Source organism: Cotesia typhae, unplaced genomic scaffold (assembly GCF_013202065.1).
Source record: "Cotesia typhae breed Kobodo isofemale line unplaced genomic scaffold, CoteBio_Ctyphae contig_44, whole genome shotgun sequence".
Lineage (NCBI taxonomy): Eukaryota > Metazoa > Arthropoda > Insecta > Hymenoptera > Braconidae > Cotesia > Cotesia typhae.
In genome coordinates this window covers 5,908,623-5,934,732 of record NW_027423753.1, presented here as the reverse complement: position 1 = coordinate 5,934,732, position 26,110 = coordinate 5,908,623, and the positions used below count along the sequence as shown (strand labels likewise).

The 26,110-nt window shown below is 29.1% G+C and overlaps 5 protein-coding genes across 6 annotated transcripts; 3 read left to right on the top strand and 2 right to left on the bottom strand.

Moving 5' to 3' along the window:
* The first annotated feature begins 358 nt into the window (after window positions 1–358).
* Window positions 359–4,533, top strand: LOC141528894 (uncharacterized). Its single transcript, XM_074245174.1, has 9 exons — window positions 359–470; window positions 549–748; window positions 1,770–1,874; window positions 1,937–2,104; window positions 2,185–2,433; window positions 2,521–2,672; window positions 2,792–2,947; window positions 3,827–4,131; window positions 4,211–4,533. The coding sequence occupies exons 1-9, from the start codon at window positions 359–361 to the stop codon at window positions 4,480–4,482; spliced, it is 1,719 nt and encodes a 572-aa protein (XP_074101275.1). The 3' UTR covers window positions 4,483–4,533.
* An 893-nt stretch (window positions 4,534–5,426) lies between these two features.
* Window positions 5,427–7,693, bottom strand: Mrpl38 (mitochondrial ribosomal protein L38). The gene is made up of 6 exons (XM_074244686.1): window positions 7,522–7,693; window positions 7,270–7,425; window positions 6,403–6,730; window positions 6,160–6,318; window positions 5,881–6,017; window positions 5,427–5,788 (listed from the first exon to the last, which is right to left on the bottom strand). Exons 1-6 carry the CDS (start codon window positions 7,649–7,651, stop codon window positions 5,496–5,498), a joined length of 1,203 nt encoding a protein of 400 aa, XP_074100787.1. The 5' UTR covers window positions 7,652–7,693; the 3' UTR covers window positions 5,427–5,495.
* Window positions 7,694–8,696: 1,003 nt separating this feature from the next.
* LOC141528633 (retinoid-inducible serine carboxypeptidase-like) lies at window positions 8,697–17,270 on the top strand. Of its 2 annotated transcripts, none has more exons than XM_074244787.1 (6): window positions 8,697–8,818; window positions 13,257–13,750; window positions 15,516–15,626; window positions 16,379–16,748; window positions 16,849–17,048; window positions 17,121–17,270. In XM_074244787.1, exons 1-6 carry the CDS (start codon window positions 8,770–8,772, stop codon window positions 17,178–17,180), a joined length of 1,284 nt encoding a protein of 427 aa, XP_074100888.1. In that variant the 5' UTR covers window positions 8,697–8,769; the 3' UTR covers window positions 17,181–17,270. The 2 variants fall into 2 exon arrangements, with proteins under 2 accessions (XP_074100888.1, XP_074100887.1); XM_074244786.1 differs by having other exon boundaries at window positions 8,700–8,818; window positions 16,816–17,048.
* A 1,976-nt stretch (window positions 17,271–19,246) lies between these two features.
* Window positions 19,247–25,172, top strand: LOC141528627 (retinoid-inducible serine carboxypeptidase-like). The gene is made up of 6 exons (XM_074244777.1): window positions 19,247–19,349; window positions 19,471–19,964; window positions 20,044–20,154; window positions 20,444–20,813; window positions 24,606–24,838; window positions 24,910–25,172. The coding sequence occupies exons 1-6, from the start codon at window positions 19,295–19,297 to the stop codon at window positions 24,970–24,972; spliced, it is 1,326 nt and encodes a 441-aa protein (XP_074100878.1). The 5' UTR covers window positions 19,247–19,294; the 3' UTR covers window positions 24,973–25,172.
* LOC141528628 (uncharacterized) lies at window positions 20,853–23,603 on the bottom strand. The gene is made up of 2 exons (XM_074244778.1): window positions 21,444–23,603; window positions 20,853–21,091 (listed from the first exon to the last, which is right to left on the bottom strand). Exon 1 carries the CDS (start codon window positions 23,208–23,210, stop codon window positions 21,906–21,908), a length of 1,305 nt encoding a protein of 434 aa, XP_074100879.1. The 5' UTR covers window positions 23,211–23,603; the 3' UTR covers window positions 20,853–21,091; window positions 21,444–21,905.
* Window positions 25,173–26,110: the final 938 nt, after the last annotated feature.

Below are 26,110 nucleotides of genomic sequence, written 5' to 3'. Positions count from 1 at the left end.
GTGTTAATACACCTACACGTGCATCTATATATACATTTCACCCTATATCTTTATCATCATCCGTTATATCCAGTCGGAAGCATTGCCTGAAGGATTTCATTGAGTTAGAGTCTGGCGATACAAATACCGCATCGATTAATCTGTCTGTATATTCTTATCCCTTTACTTTTTCTTCATTGTTTAAATGTATTCAAAAGATCTCATTGTATTTATCACCCGTCTCCATCTTCTTACAATATTCTGCAAAAACAAACGAACATCGATATTTTATCACACTATATTTTTTTAAATTATCTTAAGTACTCGGCATTTTAATTAATTATTTTTACTTCATACTAACTTTGAAATTTAATTAAAAATGAATAAGCAAATTTTAAGTGTACGTGGATATAGACTTCACGGGATCAAAGACTCAAGATGGAGTATTAGAAATAAAGTCTATCAGTATAAGCGAGTATTGCAATTATACGGTAAATATTTAACCAAAAAGTTGTTTTATCAATAGATTATGATTATACTGTTGTTTTTTTTTTTTTTTTTTTTTACAGGGAGTCAGAAAAAAATCAAAGCAACCGAAGCAACAAGGCTACGCAAGAGGTTAGCTAAGGAAATAAATACTTTGAGAGATGAAATTAAAGAGTACCGAGAAATTCTCAAAGAAGTTGAGGGTGGAGATCGGCGGCGCATGCATCAAGTGTTGCAGGCTGATAAAAATATTCAGTTGGCTTACCAAGATCGAAATCCCATTGTAGGATATGTTTTTGGAAATCTCGTTTATTTATAGAAAATAAAATTTTTCAAATTTCGCCAAAATTTTCGATTTGATCAATTTGTATTTAATTGTTTATCATAGGTTTCGAAAAACTGCGTAAAATGCTACCAACCGCGTGAAAATTAGTTTATTCATTCAAAAGTAATTGCAGTTTGAAAATAAAAAGAATCGTGTTTTATGAAACCTCTACAAGACTTTTGAGCTCTTCGAGCTCAAAAATATAGAACAGCTACTTCTTTGAGCTCGAAGAGTTCAAAATAGCACATAAATTATATTTTTGAGCTCGAAGTGCTCAAAAATTTCATAAATGCAATTTTAAATGCTTAGGTATGAAATTAGCGGGAAGTTGCAGGGGTGGTCTTTAGGGTCAACCGTTTTCCTTGTATTCTTTTTATTATGTTCTCAGTATTCTTTTTATTAATGTAACGTTATCATAGATTTTTTATGTAAATTTTTCATTCAAAAGTTCTTACGCAGAACAAAAATAAAACTCTGTTTAAAAATTTCATCAATATATATGGATTGGTCAGTAATAAAAATTTTTGTTTACTCGTTAAAAATAGGTCATTTGCAAAGTATAAAGATTTTATTTTATTGGTAAAAATATTTGTATTGAACGAACAAAATTGAATTAAGTACTCACATTGATTTTACACACTTACACACACACACACACACACTCTGCTGTCATCATAGGAATAGTTAAAATAGCTCTCTAGAATTTTAAAACATGAAGATCTAATGAGAACTCGATTTTTAAGAGTCGGGGTGAAACCAATATCTTCCCAAATTTTGAAAATCACTGATTTTCGTAGCAGGAAGTTAAAAAATAGTAGTGCAAAGTTTCATAAAATTAACAAAAATTTTTAAGAATTTTCATTTTTAGTCTTATACAATTTTATACAAAATGACAAAATTAAAAGAAATTTGAAATAATTATTTTTCTCGGATATCAATAATGGTATTTAAAAAAAATTTTTGTCAACTTGAAATGTAGGTCGTCTATGAAGCACTCAATCAAGACTGTAGTTTACGAAGGAAACAATTAGACGAGTGCTATTACCTGAAAAAAATTAAGATGAAAGAGTTCTTTGACCTGAAGGTATAAAATACCATAAACTAAGCATAATAATAATGACATTATAATTAATAATTTTTACTTAGCTAGAGTGCACAATGTTAATGAATAAATACGACGAGCAAAACCAATTAAGAGATCCTGATCCTCATCAACAAAAACTGGCGTCACTTTATCAAAAATATGTCGCTAATAGAAACGCTGCTGAATCGATTCGTAACACTTATTTAGCGATGATTAAAATATTGAAAAAGGTTCATTCAAACGGAATATGGATAAGTTAAGAGATATTTATGAATTGAAAAGATGTGATAAGAAAAATTGATTTTATTAGGACACAGTTTACTTCAATGCAATAATAAACGCTTTGAAAGAAGATAAAATGGAACAATGCAAGGTACTACTTCGTGCAATATTCATGGGTCAGTTAGCAGCGGAGGAGTTGGATGACACTCGAGAGAAATATAAAAAGATGGCTCGGGTTGTTTGGAAAAATATGAAGGAAAGAGAGAGAACATTAAATATTTTACGTAGCCGGGTTGAGAACCTTTGGGCTGATATCCGAGAGCTTGTTCGAGTTGAGGTTCGTATATTGAATTTTATTACAATAATGTTATATTATATTGTTATCATTCATAATAGTAATATTCATTTTAATTTAATATGATAGAGCGATCCAACATTAAAAGTGATGGATAGACAGCCATCAAATAATGATCATGATGATGATGGATTGGAACGGCATATTAAACTGTTGGAGGAAACTTTTGATAAAGTTAAGGAAACTTTGATGGCACGATCTTATGATGAATTATTTGATAGGTGATTTTGTTTTTGTTAATCTTTATATTTTTTTTCTTGATAATTACTTGCGATGATAATGAATAAATGAATGAATGAATGAATGTTTCTATTAACGTTTGGATTGATTGATTTTTTAGATTTGAAGAACAAGCAAGGCAGAAAAAACATTTACTGAAAAAGTTAGAAAATAATCTTGAAGTACGTGAGTCATTGTTAAATAAAAGAAATTGTGCTACTTTGATTCTGGCTGACTTGAATAATTCATTAATTTCAACTAGTGGAGAATATGACAAGCAAGTATTTAATTGTGGTTTTTTATACTTGCAATTTTTCGTGATTATTCTTATTATTTAATTTTATTGATTTTTATAATTATAAGTTGAAAATAATTTATATAGAAAATAAAAAAATTTATTAGAGAATTTTAATAAATACTAGTAACATGCAGTTACTATGCGACTGCCATGATCTAAAAATTATGAATAAGAAAACTTTGGCTTAATAATTTTTTTATATATTTATAATCACACTAATAGTTTGGGTACTTTTTAAATATATTTTAAAAATAATAATGCTTTTACAGGATCAATTAGAAATAATTTAATGGACAAACGTGACTGAAAAAATTTATAGAACCAAAAACTATTAAAAACTCCTCCAAAAACTTTACAAAAAAAATTGACTACTAAAAAATATATAAAACCAAAAAGCACTAATTCTCATCAAGATCTTTCTGATGATAGCAAATTAAATTATACATATTCCTTTAAAAATAATAATATGCTCATCACAAAGTTTTCCTTTCTCACTCAATTATTTAAATCATAAATAACTATCGCTAAATAATATCAAATCCAATTACGATAAAGATATACCCGTTACTAAATTTTTCTTAGTCTCTTAATTATATAAATTTATTTTTGACAAATTACTTCATTGATGTATACAAAACAAAGTAAATAAATAAACAAATTTTGTTTATCGACTATTTTAGAAATGCATATGAAACATTGAAAAGGTACAATATCAGATCAAGACCTTTTCAACGATACCGAATTTAACTGCCACAAAATTCTGCTTATTCTCTTAATTATGTAGATTATTAAACTTTACTCAATTATTTTCAGAAAAAAAATCAAACTGACTATGATTGAATGTATTTTTTATTTTAGATACAAAGCGGATAAAAAGGAAATTTTAGAAGAAATAAAAATAGCAAAAAAACGCGAAGATGATTTTATAAAATCAGAAAAATCACGTGATGAATTATTAATAAATATAAAATGCTCATTACAAAATATACTGGCAATGATGGTTTTTATCCGACCCGGTTTGGGAGGAGTTAAAAAATCACCACGTGAAAAAAAACGGGACAGACGAAAAACATCTGAATCAAGCGACGGAAAAGCTTCTAAAAAATCTAAAGGTCAATTTATAGAACAAGTGGAATATCATTTAGAAAAATTTGATCCCGATGGTAACAACATACTAATTAACATAATTTTTTTTAATCGAAGCATTAAAACAATATTAATATTAATATCTTTCATTTAAAGTGTTAACGTTACTTAATCAAGTAACAAAAAAAGCAAACATGCTTTTCGGATTATCGAACTTTGAAATGACACCAGAAGAAGAAGAGAAAGCAAAAAATTTATACCAAAGTTACGTCGCTGAAAAAAGATCTAAAATTTACTGTGAAAATGATGTAGTACAACGAAAAGAAATTACAGTTGAGCACGAAATCATTGATTTGTCAGTAATGTCAAGAGCTGACATAAAAAATCAGAGCAAAAATTTAATTGAAATGTGTACGAGGCTCGATTAATTAAATTATTAAAAAATTTAACGCATTTTTTTATACACCTCAACATATGAAGGTGACCCAATTTCCTAATCTTAAAATACCTCTATCACAACCATATTACTTTTATTAGGGCAATATGAGTGCGCGTACGTCAAGAAAAATAAAAAAAAAAAAAAAAAAAAAAAAAAAATTTATTCGGCTTCATTAAAAAAAAAATTTTATGTAGATATCCGAATATCTGTATGTTGTCATATTTTGGTATGGAGTCACGACAACTCTCGAAAAAATAGACGTATCAAGACGAGATTTTTTTATTAGCTTCCTCATACATTTTCATCATAAAAAATGCAAAAACTTGACGACTTTTAGTTAATTTTTTAACTTTATTACCTAACAGTTGTTAACAGTCACACAAAGCATTGATCTCGAATTTTAATCAAAATTTCTGAGTTGAGATTTGCCACCACTACTCAACAATAGACTTAACAAACATTCATTACCAATTTAAGCAGTTGTGTCAAGTGGTATCATGCTATCTCAATGAATGTTTACTTAAACATTTATTACTAATAATAATTCAATAATATATCTTTACGATATAACTCAGCAGCGAAATAAAGATAATTCTTTCTAAAAGTTTGACAAGTAGAAGTGGCAGTAATTTAAAATAGCATTTTAATTGTATTTAAATCATTATTTCTTAAAGCTATATCCAAAAAAACATGGCCGCTTTTTATATTTTTCAATATTTATCTGTGAACTTCAGTCTTGTGTTAAAAGTTTTGTTATACGGGCTTTTTCTCTCGTAAAGAAAGCTGAAGTATACTTATTGTAATTTCAGCAATAAATTGGTTAATTTTTTTCAATTACATTGACAGAAAGATGTTATCTTTTTGACACTAAGAAAAATTTCAAACAATAAACAGTAATAATTAAATTATTAATTAAATACATTTTTAGTGCACTTTTGTATTTTAAAAATGTTAAAATTTTTTTTTATTTATTGTACAATATAATAACGTATTAATTTTTACTTATTCAATATCATTAACTCTTCCTTGTTTCAATCTTTCTTTTGATAATTCTAATTTCAACCACGATGGCATATTTTTTTCGAAGGCATAGGCTCGTAGATACTTCAATGGTCGTTCAGGTCCCTTAAACGGATGTGTTTTCTGTAACTTCTTCATTAAGAAATCTTTGTTTATATCTTTAGGATCCCGATAACGATCCATGTATAAATTGAATGGTTGTCTGATGGGGAACCACTCTTGAGGACGAACGTACGGCGGTGGAAAATCGTATTCAAACTTTGGAGATTTCATTTCTAAAATTTTTTTAGTAACAAATATATTTCACGATTGTTGTATAGTATTCTATCAATTATTATTTATTACTAATAGATGTGGATTAACTTACGTAAAGTATGATGGTAAAAATCTTTCAAGCTCTGATCCCACTCAGTTTGGAAAAATGCCAGGCTGGTCGGGGTTATAATATCTTGGTATTTACGGTAGAAGTCTATCGTTTTCCAGTTACGCTTTTCCAACTCTAAACTGTACAATAAAATTGATAATTAAATTAAATCAATTGATTTTTTTTTTATTTATTTAGTACTACCATTTTTCAAAAGAATATGAAAAAGCACTCTCTTATCTGTGACATAAATATAGTATTAGTAAATAAATATTTATTTACCAAGGCGTCTCCTTGCGATATTCAGAAAAATCTATCTGTTTATCTTGCTTATACAGAATAAAAATATATCTGCATAATCCGATTCCCATAGGAGGAATAGGTCTCATATAATCAATCAAAAGATCGCCTTTGTCGATATCATTTCCCGGTATATTCCCACTGAAAGTTTACTTATTGATTATTAAAATTAATGTCAAGTAAATTAAAATAATTATTCAACTTTTGACATTGAATCAAACTTACATGAACCAATGACAATATTCAAGTTCCCTGCTTGTAAAATTAGCATCAGGTGTAGTGAGCAATAAAGTCCAAAGAGAATCAGGTGCTGCTTCGTAGTTTATTTTAGGCGCTTGTTGGGTTTCTGATACTTTTATTAAATTACCTCGGTGGGCTGTTGGAATAAAATCATTGTTGTTATCATATTTTATATCTATCGGTAGTGAGGGGTAGAAGTATGCATCTCCGAATAAATCAGAGAAAATATTGTAGTGTTCAGCAATGGTTTTTATTTGGTAAGGTGCTATTGTGGTTGACCAGTCCTTTTTTATGTCCTCCAAATCAAGTATCACTAGAAAAATAATTTAACTATTTAAATTATAAAAGTACTGATGATTATTCATTTTTATTAAGATCTGCTCAAGTATTAATTTATTGAGCATTAAAATTTGTCTGATAGGGCACGGGGCACGAGTCCATCATACACTGTATCCGTACCTATACCCGTGCTTCGTGCCCTGTGTCTTATCAGACGAATTCTCACTTCCTAATTTATAGAATTTGTCAAGAATGCTATTGAAATTTTTCAAAGTTTTCTACATAAATTTTAAAAAATTTACTGTCCACTAATATTCAACTTCATTTTTTATAATTGAAAAATATTTATAGCTTTTTAATTAGCAGACATTTGGTAATTCTTTATCTTATAAATTATGTTTAAAAATATTTAAACAAAAATTCTAAAAAGCAGCAGAATGACCCGTAAAAATTTTGTAAATACTTTTTTTATAATTTATTAGATTAGATTAAAAAAAATTCAAACAAATTTCTTATATCTGCTGAAATTTGCCCATGCAATTTTAAATTAAAAATATGAAAATATTTTCTTACATTCTTTTCTACGCGATTTTCTTTCTAACTCTGGATTTTTTCTCACTTCTTTAACATATTCCATATAACTCGTAGTAGTTTCTCTCCTTGATAATTTTATAGGTTTAAATCCAATATCGACTTTGAAATCCAATTCCGGATCCGTACGTCTCATTTCTAAAAAATTGAAAAAATATATTTAATTTATAAAAAAGAATAATAGTAAATTAGAGTCATTGGAGGTTATAGCCGTAGTTACAAATATAATTTTACCTTCTAAACGTTGTTTGAGAGTTTTTGCCACTCCAGGAGGTTTCCCTCGAATTTTATGTCCATGTCGAAGTTGTTGATAATTAATGACTGATAAATCGTTTCTTAAATAATTAAATAGTCTACTAGACATTGTAAAACAACACTCCACGATTGTTACTTGCTGACCGGTGTGATAGTTATATAATTATTACAACACTCATAAGTTTGAATGGCGCTTGCGCGGCGATTCACTGAAAATAGTACTAATAGCGGGTTATTCAAATTTAGAGATTTTTTCTAGATGATAAAAAAAATTTGTTATTTAAAGAGAAACAAGTAAGAAAGAAGAATATAACAAAATAATAAATGTTAATTTGAAATGCATTATTTTTTGTGTTGTTTTATTTTTTATGATGATAAACAATGTTTAGATTTTTTGTAAAATAAATGTTATTTTATTAAATATTTGATCAGAAATTTATTTCTTCATAAAACTACTTCCCAAGGAATAAACGAAAATTTTTCATTAAGAGAATTATACGAAATTACTTAAAATTTTTTCGTTTAATAAGTTGTTTAAATGCATTTATTTCTTGTAAAATGATGAATTACATGATATACATATAAGATATTGAAAACTGGCTGTTTGGCCAAATGATGTTAAAGATCGTTTGAGTTTGAATGATATTTCTGCAGTCGCCAAAGTAACGCGCATTTCCCGATAAATGTAACAGAATGAAAGAGGAGAAGACAGACCCATTTACATCAGAGAGTTATAATAGAATAATTATAAAAGAAAATTTCGTCCTTAAATTTCAATAGAACTATGACTTGGAGCTATGATTTACAATAATATCGGTTGAATAATTTATATTATACGCCGACTGTAAATTAACCTTGCCGAATTGAAAATTTGTTTAAATTTAAAGTGAACTACTGACATATGGTTCGTAAAAAAAATACGAAGACAAAACTTGTTTTTGCAAACCGCCATTGTGTTATCAATTTATCAAAAAATAAAATAAGCAATCTATGATTAATAGTACGAGAAAAACCTGTTATGTAAATTTCTTCGAATCAAGTATAAGAAAAAAGTGGGGAATTTCTTTTAAAGTAGTTACATATCTAATCATTTTCTGACATTTACGATGACTAGGCGGTCATATATATACATCAATTTATTGATGTTTAGTATATATAAAAACCTAGATTATGATTCAGTTTTCTGGTGGCAGTGTTGTTGAATATTCTTCGTAGATATTTATTACGATGGCACGTTATTTGATTGCATTACTTCTCTCATCTTGTATTATTTACGGTAATTAATTGAGTTCTATATACATTCTTTATTTATTAATAAACAAATTTATTGTTATTTTTTGACAATATTAAAACTTGATTTGTATCGCTTCAACTCCCAACTATGATCCGTTATTTAAAAAAATAAATACCAAATTAATGTGAATAATTCAATCGGCTGAAATATCATCTTTTGTTTAACAAATGTTATTAAATTAAGTAGGACTGAGCAAATCTTACTCGAATCGAATCGAACCGAATCTGTGAATTTGATTCGAAATTCGAGTCGAATATCGAATTATTCGAAAAGTTCGATTATATACATATGTATAATATGTATGACACACGTATGATATGATATACATATCATACATGTGATATGAGTGACATCAACTGGCCAAAATTCGTCCCAATTATGAGTAAAATAAATAATAGTTTTAACAGCCGATTCCATCTTTTTCTCGCGTCGCATTCACAGTGAGAAACGATACTATCCTTGTTGCACTCGTGATGATAAAGCTAATTGCAGTTTTATGATTTTTTTCTAAACAAATGAGAATTTCGAAAAAAATGCTCTGATATAAAATAGAGAATTAAAAAATCTTTTATGTAGCAGAGCGTTTTTTTAAAGAATCTTCTTTGTTTAGAAGAGAAATGAAAAGCTGCAATCATAGGGACCGGCTCTTAAAAAATTAAAAAACACGCTTTTTATAGAAACCAAACTAAAAAATATAAAATAAATTTAAATTAAAAATAGTGTTACAAATTTCAATAAATACAAATTAATCATAGTGTAAATAAAAAAAAATTATTTCATTTTAAAAAAAGCGTGGGGTGCTTTTTAAGATATTATCAAAATGATAATCATTTTACTCATATCTGTCAATAAAATGTTTATAACTATTGACACCATGCACCCCACGCTTTTTTATTAACGCTAATAAAAAGCGTGTAAAAAGTCGAATCATTGCTTGATATGATATAAAATGATTGAAATTTATTGAATTGAGATAGCTAGTTGTATTAAAGCTTGTACTATAAACAATTAAAACCTATTAGCCCATGTTTAAAGTGTAACTTGAGAGTCTAACACCACGTCTCTTCGATTTATTAAAGATTAGAGAAAATTTCGAATTATTTGAATCTTTCGAATTATTCGAATTACTCGAACTATTCGAATATTCGGATCGAATTTCGAATCAAATAATTCGATTCGATTCGCTTCGAGTAATTCGAAATTTCGAATATTCTGTGCGAATATTAGGGGTGTGCCCCCTATTATTAAGTATTATAAATAGTTATTGAAATTAAAACATAAATGCTATCATTAAAAAATTACTATTTTGTAAAAACGTAAAAAGAGTTTGTTTTTTATCTTCAGTACAATTTTTAGTTTCAATCGCGACTTATAATTGAGTAATTTGATGAGTTAGAGATTCAAAATAATAAAAATTTGATATAAGGAATCCCAAAGATCAAAGACGATTAAATAATTAAAATGGCATTAAAAAATTGAACGACAAATACATTTTATAATTAAAATGATTTTATTAATTACAGTAATTAGTTTGGTAGATAATTGATTTCGATAAGTTTCGCCATCGATATTTTTTTTTTTTTAAAAAGACATTTTGGCCTTTTATTATAAAATAATTAGATATTTATGATATATGAAGGTAAAAAAAAGTTCATCGAAAAGATAATAATTACAAAAAAAAAAAATGTTGAAAAAATAACAAAAAATACAAAATTGACATTTTTTTAAATTCTTTTCTAGATTGATTGATTTTACACATAGAATACAGAAAAAAATATTCGAATATCGCTAGGCATCTATTCAATACATTGCTAGATATTTAGTAAATACATTCAATTTTCGGTTAATAAAAAGATTTCTTTTTGTGTACGAAAGTTATTCTTTTAAATTACTTGATTCATCTTTTAAAAAATTAAAAAAAAAAAACAATAGTTTTATATCTTGTTTTTTCTATCACGAAAAAAAACAAGATAAATGAAAAAATAAAGCTATTAAAAAGTCATTAAAAGTATGACTTATTCGTGAAAAAAATTTATCCAACGTTGATTTCTAAAGGCATTCGTTTTTTTTTTCTTTTTGTAATTAATCCCAATAAGTTAGAATGATATACGTTATCATAATAACATAAAAATATCAGTACACTGTAAAAAAAAACCGGTGTAAGTCCGGTGTTAAAATTACCGGTGTTAAATTTAACACCGAAATTGGTGTTATAATAACACCGATGTAACATCGTTAGCGGTGTAAATATTTTTTTCGGTGTTATAAATTTTCCGGCAGCATAAATTTATTTTAATTAACACAATATTTATAATCGAACCGTACATGTTTAATAATCGGAAATAAATAATAAAAAAAATAATAAAAGAGGAAGATATTGATATTTAAAAATTTTTTCACGTAAAAAGAAGATATCCGTTTAATCGATTCAATGTTTAAAATATTTTATTTTCATAAGCAAGCGCCATACACTGTAAAAAAAAAAACCGGTGTAAGTCCATGCGGTGTACGGTGTTAATAATTCCGGTGTTAAATTCAACACCGAAATCGGTGTAGCAGTAACACCGTTCGCGGTGTAAATATTTTTTTTTTGTGTTAAATCGGTGTTATAGATTTTCCGGTGTTGATAATATTTTGACTGACACAATTTTTATAATTAAACTTTTTATGTTTGATAATTAAAAATAAATAATCAAAAAAAGTAAATATTTAACTTAGAAAGTTTGAAATAATAAAATATTGAGTCGATAAAAATTTTTAATTAAAATATATACACTGTAAAAAATTTCGATGTAAAAATGGGTGAAATACTGATGTGAAATTCTCTCGATGTAAATTTTCGATCCGTGTTACTTTAACACCATTATTAAAGGACAATTCTAGAACATCATATGAATAATCGGAAACTTCAAAATAGTGCATTTAAGTAATTATTTCATAACTTTTAAGTAGTTTTTTTAAGATTTTCGGAATATTTCTAAGATAATTTTAGAATCAATGCAATTTATTTGAAGCAATTTAGTTGAAATTTTGTCCTTAAATCTTAGGTGGAACCTTTTTTGAATAATCTTAAGTCATTTTTTTAACTATTTGCAAATAGATTCTCATGAGAACAAATTTTGAATACTTTTAAGACATTTTTCGGATATTTTTGAGACAATTGTGGAAAATTTGTTGGAGGATTTTAGAGTGTTTTTACAACAAATTTGAAACATATTATATTTTTAGAACAATTTTACGATAATTTTGAACGTTTCTTAAATGATATTCATAGAGATAATTTATTTTTGCACACCGATAGAAATTTTAACTTGACTCAAGAGCAAAAATCTTGAACCAAGAACACCAATTGGAAGAAAATGAATTTCTTGAGCCAAGAGGAAATATTCTTGAGTCAAGATAATTTTCTTAATTCATGAGAATCTATCTTGACTCAAGAATTTTTCCTCTTGACACAAGAAATTCATTTTCTTCCAATTGGTGTTCTTAGTTCAAGATTTTTGCTCTTGAGTCGAGTGAAAATTTTTATCAGTGCACAGCTGTAGATTTGTCCCGTAATTAATGGATGAAAAATTTTTTGGACAATTTTAGGACGTTTTTCGGACAATTTAAGAATTTACGAATTACCCATTCACGGTGAAATTCAAAGAATTTTCTTTTACAGTCGACGCTCTCTGTATTGGACCTCTCTGTATTTGACCACATTCTTCCTCTATATTTGACGATTTTACACAGCTCTTATGGACAAGGACGAGTCAAATACAGAGAATGGTCTTGTACGGGTGAGTCAAATACAGAGAGCGTTGACTGTATAATGATAATATAATGCTATTATGTAAGCTATGGGAGACTATGTGTTACAATATGAGTTTATGTGCAAATGAAATATCAGAAAAAAAAAGCAAAGTTATCAAATTATTAATTTATTACGTTTAAAACATCCATTATATTGTTAGCTTGTTTTATAACATTCATTAAATCGATTTCTGCGTAATTTTATAAATTAAAAATTTTTAAATGAATTTTACTTGTCTCATTTTGATAAATATTGAATAATAATTGTGTTTTATGGATCATGTAATATTCATACTCCGATACGGTGTAAATTTATTCTACTGTTACACCGTTATTACACCGATTTAACACTGCAAAAGAACACCGCTACACCGGTGTTAATATCCAGGTGTCACATAGCGGTGTTAAAATGAGTCCATTTTAACACCGCTTTTTTTACAGTGTATAAAAGGAAAACGTTTCTTGAGTATATTAATCATTTTTATTTTAATGATTATTGTTGATGCTCAATAAAAAAAAATGTCGTGGATATGGATTTTGATTTCTTCTTTCTTCATTTTCTATGGTACTATAATTTATGATTAATAAAAATAAACATATGTAATAATAAAAATTTTTATTTTAGCGCAAATGAACAACGTAGAGGGAAAAATAGGTTTTGGTAAAGGAGAACAAGACTGGAGTTATGAAGAAATAAGACCAGGTGCTCACATGTTCTGGTGGCTTTACTATGCAAATCCACCACACAAATCTGCGAATTTCAATGCCTTGTCAAAGTCACTAGTAATTTGGATCCACGGTGGACCTGGAAGTTCAGGTACCGGTTACGGAAACTTTGAAGAAATTGGTCCATATGATCTTTTTGGTCAATATCGTAATCTCACTTTGGTCAATGATTACAATGTTCTGTTCATCGATAACCCGGTTGGCTCTGGATTCAGTTACGTTGATAACGACTCTGCTTATGCCCAAAATAATGCGCAAATAGCGAGAGATCTGTTGGAATGTATCAAGCGATTTTTGCAGAAAATTCCAGCATTCAAAAATATCCCTACGTACATTTTTGGAGAATCGTATGGTGCTAAAATGGGAGCGGAGCTCGCTACAGTTTGGTACAAGGTAAAAATGTCAAAAGTTTAGTTTGTTTTGAAAATTTGAAGTTGCTTATTCGCTGGGTGCGGGACCCCAGCGCCACCTAACGTACAACTTACGGTGGCTCTTTTAAGAAAATTTACATGTATTGGATGCCAAATAGTTATTTAAAAAATTAAATAAACTTGAAAAAAAAATTTTTTTTTATATATAAAATGGGGCATATTACACGGAGTGTAGATTAAATTAAAAATTTTTTCTTGGGTTAGCTGAAAACAGTAAGGAAAATAAACATAATAACTAAAACAAGTCTCAAGTGAATTAGGTTAAAAGTACTTGGGAAAAAATGATCAGACCTGACCATGCTTGTTCATGTATGATCAGGCCTGAAATTAGACCTGATCAGGCCTGTTCATGTATGGCCAGGCCTGAAATTAGACATGATCATGCCTGATCAGACCTGTCCATGCCTTCTCATGTCTAAAGTGTTAAATACGCTCAGGCCTGAGCAGGTCTATCCATGTCTGATCAGACCTGTCCATGTCTGTTCATGTCTGAAGTATTAAATTCGCTCAAGTCTGATCAGGCCTAATCAGACTTGTCCATGTCTGTTCATGCCTGAAGCGTCAGATACCTCAGGTCTGACCAGGCCTGTTCATGTCTTTAATCTCTGAAGCGTTAAATACACTCAGGTCTGATCAGGCCTGTCCATGTCTAATCAGGCCGATCATAGCCTCTGCATAGTCAGAAATGTGATGAAAATTTTTTCTTTGACGAAAAAAACTTTTTTGGTCATGACAAAATGTGTAAAATTGTTTTTATCATTACGTTTAAATAATTTTGGAATAGAAAATTTGTTACATTTCCTATGGAATGTCTTGGTCTGCTCTGCTCCTGCCTAATATTAAAATCATTACTTATTTTATTATTTAAATAAATGTGATGTTATAATGAGATTCGGTTAAAATAATAAATTAGGACTATCAAAATATATTATAAAATCAATTTTCATCTTATATTTATGATAAACTTATTTGATACGTTATGTACTTCATAGAATTGTTGTAACATAAGATAGCAATACAGCAGGCGGGAACTTCAAGGCACACGGATATCACCAAAGTTAAACAGCATTGAGAGTGATTAGTAGTTGGATGGGTGACTGCTGGTGTTACAGCCGTATAATTATTATATGTAATCATTTTTTTTTTTTTATTTTAATTCATTATAGAGAATTGCGTATGACTCTATCAAGTACTATATCCATAAAATAAAACAAAATAATTAATTAAAAGTAATAATGGGCTTTCAGACCTGACCATGCCTGATCAGGCCTGAAGACTCATGCCTGTTCATGTCTGATCATTTTTTCCCGGGCAGTGTTAAAATCTGTCAAGGTGTTTATTATTAAATTAACGGGGAAAGAAAGAGTAAAAAAAATTTAGTCCTGGCTGAACATGTGAGATGTTCAGTAGCAGCTATCCAACTGGCTTTAATTTCCAACTGGCAACCAGAAACTTAAAAAATTTACAATTACTATTTCTACTAGTATTTCTGTAATCAACTATACAACAATTTTGATGACCCATTTTATTTTATTTATTTAGTTAAATTGACACACTTGTTATTTTCATAGCCTTTAGTAATAAAGAGCCACCCTCAGTTCTATATTGGCCGCAGCGAGCGCTGACATCAGTTTTGTGTCCCCCACTATGCCTTACATACCTAACGTCGCTGGGCCAGCAAATATATCTGTTCATTAAATACTTGATAAAATATTTTTTTGTTCTAGGCTCAAAAATGTAGTGATATTCAAAGTAAACTAAAAGGAGTTCTTTTGGGTTCTCCTTGGATTTCTCCAGTTGATACTGTCTTATCTTGGCCACAATTTTTGTTCAATACTGTAAGATCATTATTTTACATTATTATTATTATTATTATTATTTATAACTGCACTAGTAGAAAAATTAATTTGTCTAAGAAGATCCTAATGACGTGTTGTTATTAATGTAACAATTCAAAAGTTTATAAACATATGAAAGTTTAAAAGGCTTAATTAAACATACGGGATTAAATAAACAATATAAATCGATATTTCTTGAGAATAAACCTAGAAATAATACTTAAAACTTTTACAAAATAATAATTATTGTTTAAGGTTTTATAATTTTATAAAATTTTTTATTGTATGACATGTTTTAACTAATTCAACATTATTTTGAATTATTGATAAATTTTTCAAAAAACGATAAAAAAATTTATTTGTATCTTTCAAGAATTATTTTAAGGATGAAGAAATGTTTTTTTAATGAAAAATCTTCAATCAACTTTACAAAAATTAATTAATGTTTCTTAAATTATTCTTTTCGTGTATTTATATTGAACAAAGCAGACGATCTTGCTTGTTTTATCCTACATATTAAAATTGATGGTTGATAGCTTAGTTAGCTTAGTATCGAAATAACTCGAAAATATGGACCCTGATTCCTTATTGGTTCAGAATTAGAGCGCGCGCGTATATGTACAATTTGAATTCCTAGTTACCGTTAAAATAATTGTGGTAATTGGTTGCTGAAACCTTCATCAGTTTCGTTTTCTTATTTAGTTTAGTATTAATGTTATTAAATATTAATAACTTCCTTTTTAACTAATCAGGGTATTGTTGACACCGCTGGTATGAGAAGGATAGAAGTATCCGCCAGAAAAGCTGATGAAGCTGTAAAAGCTGAAAATTGGAAAGCAGCCACTGACGCTGAAGTTGAAACCTTGAATACTATTGGACAAGTCAGTGACAATATTACACAATTCAACATTCTAATTGAAAGAAGTAGCCATGCAGGAGTACAAAATTTTACTACCCGTTTCCCAAAACCGCCTAAACCAGCAGAGCATTGGGCAGAGCTGGTTCAGTTTGTAAATACTGACGTGAAAAGAGCTTTAGGACTAACTTCAAACTGGGTTATGGATTCTGAAAAAGTCGCTGAAGTCCTTTGGGCAGATATATTCAAGCCTGGTGTCAATTTCGGTATGAATAAAAACTATCTCGTGTATTGTTATTCACTGTACAATGGGATTGATAATCAATGTTTTAGTTGAGGAGTTATTGAACGAAACGAATTTGAAAGTTTATATCTACAGTGGACAGCTGGATTTGATCTGTGCCTTGCCCGGAACTCTCAAGTGGGTGGAAAGTTTAAAATGGAAACATGATAATGCCTGGAAAAATGCACCGAGAGTTCCATTCTCTGTTGACGGCATTCTCGAGGGATACGTCAAGGCGTACAAGAAATTTAAGATGTTCTGGGTCTTCCGAGCTGGACATGTGGTAATTTTTTTACGTTTCATGTGTGTAAATAGTAAAATTTAAAAATAATTATTTAAATTGTAATATTTTCAGACTACTACCGACAATCCCTACGCTACGACTGCAATTGTCCAAGATCTCACGTCAGCTTGATTACCATAAACTTTTTTTTCATATACTAAATAAATGTTATGTATTTCTCATTTTCATCAAGTATTTAAATAAATAAGCATAACTCGATAAGTTTATATCAATAATTCATTTATTAAAGCCATTCGACAATTATACGTTATTTATTACATACAATATCAAAGGTAATTGATAAACAGAAACAAACTCTAATTATCAGAAAAAAAGTTATCACAATATTATTGCAATTGAGCAATCACAAAGTATATTTCGTAGGTTTAGATTATTTTTATTTTTTTATCACCAACTTATGGAGTAAATGTAACAAGTTAATGTTATATACGTAAAATTAAAGATAATTCTGTAAGATTTAGTATGTATTTTTCAAAAATTAATTATCTCTTCTTAGTCAAAAATTATTCACTAATAAAGTAACTAAAAATGCAACCTTCACAATCTTGAAAATTTTAAATGGCTACCACGTCTGATCTAATCAATCGACTTTGCTCATCTTCAAACTCATTGGAGGTATTTGTCCAAGGAATAAATGTACCAAGTTTCGTTGAGATTTATCAAGAATTGTAGGAGCTATCGTGTCCACAATCCGCCTTGTTTTGCATATTCATAAATCTGAATATATATTTCACGAAGGCATAAGCTTTGGGACAGTACATAATTTTGATTCCACTTACTCTGATAATGACGATCCGATTAAAGCAAAAAAATGCGTTAGTTTTGATGGCAGTTTCTATGAATAAAAACTGTTTAGTTTGGGCACTTCCGCTGAAAATTTAAAATTTGGTCGGAAGTGCCCAATTGGATCTCCTGTTAAAAATTCTATGAAAATCAAATAAATTCTCTTATCCCGAAATATCTCAGAAAATGCCTGAACACAGCTGCTGTAAATTTGTGAAAGCTGTGTAAACTTTGTAAAATGTAAAATTAGCCGTTTCTAAATCTCTCGTAATTCTTCAACGGATCAACGGATTAAAAAACGATTTGAGGCATTTAAAAGGACTTCCATAAATTTAGCTTTGATGAAAATGAGAGCAGATTCGACTGACTCATTCAAAAGTTATAAGAAATTTAAAAACGGCTAATTTTACAATTCGTAAAATTTACAATCGGCTAATTTTACAAGTTTCTGCAGTAAGAATTGGCTAAATTCACGTAGCTACAGATTTTTGTTTTCGCTATTTTTTAAATGACTGAATTAATATTTGGTGAAATTTAAATTTCGCTAATTTCATTAATATCATTTTTTATTTGCGACTAATTTTACAAATGATATTATCAACTGATTTCCAAATTTAGAGTTAATAAATATTCTATTTTACAAACGGCTATTTTCCAGTAATATTAAAAACATACTTAAATTAATGACCACGATTGTATATTTATATGATAATCAAGTATTTAAAAATTTATGGTTTTATTAAATTGATTGAATGGAGAAGTGCTATTAATCGTAGATAAAATAGATTCTAGATTCAAATAGACGAAGCGAATTACAAATTTATACTTCATACTGGAAATTCTGAATGAAATATAAAGAATCGTGGTACAAAATTTGAGAATTAGATTCCAATATTATTGAGCAAATTCAAAACGCTCCTTAAAACTATTAAAATTTTTGTATTAAGTTTTAAAACTTTTTCTGAATCAGTTAATGAGCAAATAAAGAATTTTTGACCAAAAATTTTCTATTTTCAATTAATTGGTAAGGAAAAATAATTTGAAAAGATTAAAAAGAATTTGATTCGAATATCATGTTATAGATATACATTATGTATTGCGCAAATATTTCCAAATCCCTTTTTCTAATCAGAGTTCACAATTTTTATTTAATATATATGCTTATGTGTTAAAATTTCACACTTTTTCCCTTCTACCCATGAGCTTAATGAGAATTTTTTGTTGAAATTTTATCGTTTTTTTCTCAGTCTGTTAATGAGTAAGAAGAAATCTTTTTTTTTTTTTTTTTTAATTGACGTCTCTGCTGCTCAATCGATAGCATGCGTCAAAACACATTTATCATACAAATTATTGATAATATTAATGAAAATAAGTATATTGCTTGACCACAAACAGATACGTTTTGAACTCTTCAGTTGAATTGAGTGATTTTAGTAAATATTATGTCTTCGATCGGAAAATTTTTTTTTCTTATTTATTTCTTCTTCCATATAAATGGTGATTTTCAAGTTTTTTACACAAAAGTTTTAGTTTTTTTATTCTCTTAAAAGAATTAAGTAATAGTAAGTATTTTACCAATGATACATAATTCCTAATATTTTTTTTTTTATTCGTCCAGGACACATGAATAAAGTGGAAGGCAAAAAAGGTTTTGGTCCAGGGGACCAAGAATGGGGATACGTAACAGTTCGACCAAGTGCTCACATGTTTTGGTGGCTTTATTATGTAAATCCGCCCGAAAAACCGACAAATTTTGATCCACTGTCAAAACCACTGATGGTATGGATTCACGGTGGACCAGGAGGATCTGGTGCAGGATATGCTAACTTCATGCAATTCGGCCCTCTTGATATTTTCGGCCACCGTCGAAGTTACACTTGGGTCAATGACTACAATCTTCTGTTTATCGATAACCCGGTCGGCTCTGGATTCAGTTACGTGAGCGATGAATCTGCTTACGCAAAAAATAACACTCAGATAACCAATGACTTGTTCAAATGTATTAATAAATTTTTTGAAATAATCCCAACATTCAAAAGTGTTCCAACTTACATTGTTGGAGAGTCCTATGGTTCAAAAATGGGAGTCGAATTGGCCTCTATTTGGTATAAAGTATTTACTCAAGTTTTTTCATTTTTAACTATTTATTAAACATTCATTGAGATATTAATTAGAGTAATTTTCATTTCAGGCTCAAACTTCTAACAGTATACAAAGTAATTTGAAAGGAGTTGTCTTGGGCGTACCCTGGATTTCTCCAATAAACTCAATTCTTTCTTGGGGATTATTTCTACTGAATACAGTAATTTATCATGAATTTTATTTTATTACTAGCAATCATGTGACTGTTGAAAATTAAGAGCTACGAATAAAAAAAAATCAGCTTTATGATACACTGTTTGGAGGAAATGTTGGATTGAAGAAAAATTTTATTCTTATTTATTTATTTTTGTTCTCGAGAAATAAACTCTAATCGATAAATTATATTGTAACGCTCAGATAAAAATAAAATTTTTTCTTCAAGAATTTTACTCTTTAACTTAGATTATTATTAACTTTTTATTAATTTTGTCTTCATTGATTTTATTCAGGGAATAGTAGACACTTCAGGTTACGATGAAATAGAAGCAGAAACTGAAATAATAAAACAAGCTATAGAAGCTGGAAAATGGGCAGAAGCTATGGATGCTAAGGATGTTGTATATAAAATCATTGATCAAGTTAGCGCTCATATTTCTATTAGCAATATAATATCTGAGAGACATTCATATGAAAGAATAAAAAATTATACTACTACATTTCCAAAACCACCAAAACCAGCAGATAATACAACAAAGCTAGTTAGTTTTATGAACAATGAAGTGAAACAAGCTTTGGGACTTATTTCTTCTTGGGTTTTGAATCCACAAATTGTTGTTGATAATATAAGATGTGATATTTTGAAACCTATTGACTACATTGGTAAATATTATTCTGATTATAATTGTTCACATTTTAAGGGGCACACCTAGTGTAACGGCCTAAAAAAAACGTGATTTTTGGGAATTTTTATTAAAAAAAATACTTTATCAATTATTTTAAAATTTTAAGAATATATTTATACATGTTTTAAGAATACATAATGAAATTTTTGTAGAAAAAAATTAAATATTTTTTAAGTTATCGTCGATCTCTAACGGCGCGAAAAAAAAAAGGTCCTTCACTGCTGCAGTGATTCCGGCCTTCTCCGTGGATGAAATCTAAAAAAAAATATCTCGTTAAACTAGATAATATTGTCTGTACAATGACCTACGATAAAAAAAAATCAAAAATTGACAATATGGCGGCGTTTTAAAAAAATAGTCGAATTTTACCTAAAATTTTGGTCGTTTGTGGCCTGCAGAAAATTCGATTTTTGATCAGATCAAAAAATCGATAGGTCATTGTACGGAGAACTATATATAGAACATGTAAAAAAAATTCGATAGTGATCGGATCATTTGTTTTTGAGTAATCACTGCAGCAAATTCGGAAAATGCTGTTTCGAGAAAAACGCGTTTAAAGATAAAATGATCGTTTCCACTGTTATAAGTGGTTTAAAATCATATTTACAGCTAATCTGCTATTCCAGGGCCATATAATACACCTTTCTCTTCTTCGAAAAGGGCTTGTTCAGCTGAAGAAGCTTTTCTTCGAGATGATCGACCTTCTTTTGAAGAAGCCCTTTGGCGATAATCAGCGATTCGTATTCTCGTGTCGTCCTTAAGAGCCGCAAAATCTCTTGCTGCAGGTCCAACTATCACTCCCATTACATTGAATATCTTCAAAATTGACGAATAACCGTCATTAAATATTGCAGTTGCAAAATTATTTGACAATTCAATAGTTTTGAAGCCATTATGAAGATGCTTGGGTGAAAAGTGCCAAAGTAAACCGTTGTAGCTTTCATTGTTGTTTTGAGTATTGTTACCTTTACATCTATCAAGCAATTCATATCGAGATAAGTCTTCATAAATAGGTTTTATAGCTTCTTGTACTTCTGGATCCAGTGGGAGGTAATCGTGTTTAAATGTACTATATACTAGTGATTCCTTCAGCTTCCGCGCGGCGATAAGCGCACCAACTTTCAGCGCCTTCTGGACAATTTTTATGATTTGGGTTTTTGTCAGTTGAACAGAAATGATAAAATGTTGCCCAGATTGCTTTATACATTTCATCTACATTATCTTGATTCCTCATAATTGCTAAACCATAATATTTTTGGAGTTTATTTATAAAATTTACAGTTAACTTTTGTGATGTTTTACTTTTTCCTCCTAATTTCTTATTAATGTTCTTTACACTTCGGCAACGTGTTCCCATTCTTTTTTTCACATGTAGATAGCATTCCAATTTAGCAACAGGAATATCATAAGGATTCAAATCTATAAGTCCTTTGTGGGTAGCGCTATCACCATCACCAATATAGCGGGTATATTTTACACCATATTTACTAATGGAACGACCAAACATGTCTTTTACACTATCCACTTCCATTTTTGAGGCAGATCCTTTATGATTGGCATCACATTCTTCATCGTGTAATGATAGCCATTCCTCATAATCTTCAGGTTCGCTATCTTTTTTTTTTCTTCCAAAAACACAACTCTGACAATATGTAGATTTTACGCATGAATCAAGAATTTTCTTGCTGTATTTTCCTGCCAGCGTAACTACTCCAAAACGGGAAGTATGGCCACGTTTTTTCCAGGTACCATCGCCGCTAACAGTCAAATTTGTTTCCGAATTTTCTTTCTTTAATGTAAGCTCTTTTTCTTCATTTATAGCTTGCTGCATACTGAGCTTACAAACAGTTTCGGCTGCAATCTGTAAATTCGTAAAACATCCCGCAAAAGTTTGGTCGTAAAATTTGCATGCTAAATCCATTAATCCACAGAAAAGATTTATCCCATTTATTCCGATGCCCAATAGACGCATCACAGCAACAATACGTTTATTTATTTCAAATGCGTTATTAATCATTGGTCCAGAATTAATATACGAATTGCCACATTCACAAATAATAGCAATTTTGAACCCTAGGCCTCTTGAACTTGCTTGATTGAAAGTAACTTTTTTTTGACAGGTTTTACACACCACTAAATTACTAATTGCACTAAAAACTGATAAAAATTGCAAAATACAATATCCATGAGATGGGTCAATCACAACATTATTGTCATTATTTTGTAATAACTTTTCTGTGGACGTACTGGTATTCGCAGTAGATTGCTCAAATGTAAATCTATTTCCGGTAAACTTGCGTTTTTTCGCAATTGATCGATGCTTAGGAACATTGTGAGTTCCTTTTTTATTTGAATATGAAGATTGATCACTCATTTTCAAGAAAATAGCACGTGTAAAATTATGATGCGCTCGATACAACGATCACAATGAGACTAAATGTGTCTGGCTCCGAAAATAATTTACGTGGCAGTAAACGAAAAATTTCTAGAAATTTGTAGAAATTATTATAATGATATATTTTTGTATACCTGAGAGCCAACAATAGAAACTGGAATCGTGTTATAGGGGCTAGAAGAGACAGTAGACTCTGAACAATACTTCAGGTACGTCTCGCAGCTAATGACACTCTAGCTGCCGAGCGGCTGCTCTTTAAAATGTTATAACTCAAAAACTATTTGATATATCGATTTGAAATTTTAATATGTTATTTTTAAAGGTGTAATCTACCGAAATATGAAAAAAAAAAATCGACTTTTTCGAAATTTCACACTAGGTGTGCCCCTTAATTTGAATATCTACTATATAAAAATAAGTCGGGTTTTCCTTCCTGACGCTATAACTCCAGAACGCACGAACCGATTTCCACGGTTTTGCATTCGTTAGAAAGGTCTCGGGCTCTGTGAGGTTTATAGCAAAGAAAATGCAGGAAAAATTTCAATAGAAAATATATATACATATACATATATGAGACTTTCTATAGATATAGTCACTCATCACGATATTTCTGGAACTATAAGACTTAGAGACTTGAAATTTGGCAGGAATATTCTTTTAGCCGCGTAGAGGTCAGCTAAGAACGGATTTTAGAAAATTCCACCTACAAGGGGGGTTGCGGGGGCGTTAATAATGAAAAATTCCCGTTTTTAAACTATAGCTCCTATCGACTCCTAATTTGGTAGGAATCTTCTGTAAAAGATGTAGAAATAATCTATAAACGAATTTTACGATAGCTCATCTCACAGGGGTTTACGAAGGTGGATGTTAACATTAAAAATTTTTAATTTCCAAGCTATAGCTCCTATAGACTCCAAATTCTCATTTCACATTTTTTTCTTCGTGTCAATTGTTATTCATTTTTGAAAAAAAGCCACGCAAACATTATAATGATTTCACATTGTAAGTTACAATGAATTAGTCAGCTTGAAATTAAAGACGCTAGTAGGCTGAGCAGCTCGAATTAAGGCTCAATTCAGGGTAGTCAGTTTGAAATTAAGTTCAGTTCAGGATAGTCAGCTTGGTTTAAGGTGCAATTCAGCTTTAGCAGCTTCAATTAATGCTGATTCTTTTCGACTCGGGTGTATTAGCTGGAATAATTACATGGATAAAAAGTATATGCTAATTTGATGAAATTTGGAATTTGTAAAAGTCAAATTTCAAGTTTAGACCTAAAAATACAATTCTATAAAATGCCCAGCGAAGCGGGCGGGTAACAGCTAGTTTGTTATAAATATTATTTATATTATTCTAGAAAATTTTTATACTTTTCAGTCGAAGAGTTATTGAACGAATCTGATCTAAAAATTTCTGTATACGCTGGACAATTTGATTTGATCGTTGCCTCACCTGGTACTGTGAAATGGGTAGAAAATTTGAACTGGAAACACATTGTTGCATGGAAAAAATCACCGAGACTTGCATTTGCTGTTGATAATATCATTGAGGGATACGTCAAATCATACAACAAATTGAAAATATTTTGGGTTCTTCGATCGGGACATTCGGTTAGTTAATTACACTTTTTTATATCTCAAAAATCAATTATTAATATTTAACCAAACGATTTTTTTTTCAGGTCGTTGAAGATAATCCTCACGCTATGAATGCAATTTTACAAGATATGATATCAAATGATTAATTAATTAATAATTACTTTGTTCAATAGAAACAGAATATTTAAAAAAGCAGCATCTTGACTCATCCAGAGAATAATAGTAGAATAAAAATCTTAATATAAAAGAACATTTAAAAATAGATTTTCAAAAAGTTGACATTTTGTAAACATATGCCAACTAAGGTCATGCTAAAAAATGTAATTTTTCGAAAAAAAAAAATCGTAAGAATTTTGATCGTCTATTGTTTATTGTGACACAATCAACATGTATTTTTAAATCAACATTTAAAATTATTTTGAAGACAACTGGTTGTATTGATTTAGGTTTATCATTTAATATTCCTTCCACTTTATTAATTCTTAACTTATAAAATTACAATGATACAAATTAGTGTCATGAAATGTAAATTTGTTTTATTACTTTTTTATTTGTTAAAAAAAGTATTTCTCTAATTTACAGTTTATTTCAATTGACTGTATTTATGTTGATTATTTTAAGTCCAAGATTCAAAATATTAAAATGAATTATTTTCACTCGTTGATAGAATTTGTAGTAATTCCATCAAGAGGTTTATTCCCAAATAATTTTTTTTGTCAAAAAAATACCCTTGAAATTATCAAATGTCTGTTGATTTCACTACTATTCAAAATTAGCTTGTAATTATAAATCATTTATTAAAATAACGACCAAAATATAAATGACTTATTAATTTATATTTTTAGATTCTTAAATTGAATATTCTATCCTGTGTTTTTAATGCCGTATAATAACATTAGATAATTCTAGAAACATGAAATAAAATGAAATGAAAGAAAAAATGCTACCATGTGTTGTGATAATAGAAATAGTCAACCAGTAAAAAATTGGTGTACGTGCAGATGTTCACGTCTGTGAAGAAGATTAAATAAAATAATTAATATTTACCTATACTGCCTAATTGCTACATTAATCAATTCGAATAAGGACACAAATAATTTTTAAGTTGAGACAACTGTGACGTCAATTATGGTAATAACCAAATTATCCAACGACAATAATATGATTAACGGCTACAGTTAATCGTCTCGTTGAATAACTAAAAATTAAGTATTAATTCAATAGATAAGATTGATAGTTTTTCATATAAAATGAGCGTAAGATCTTTCATGATATTCACTCGTG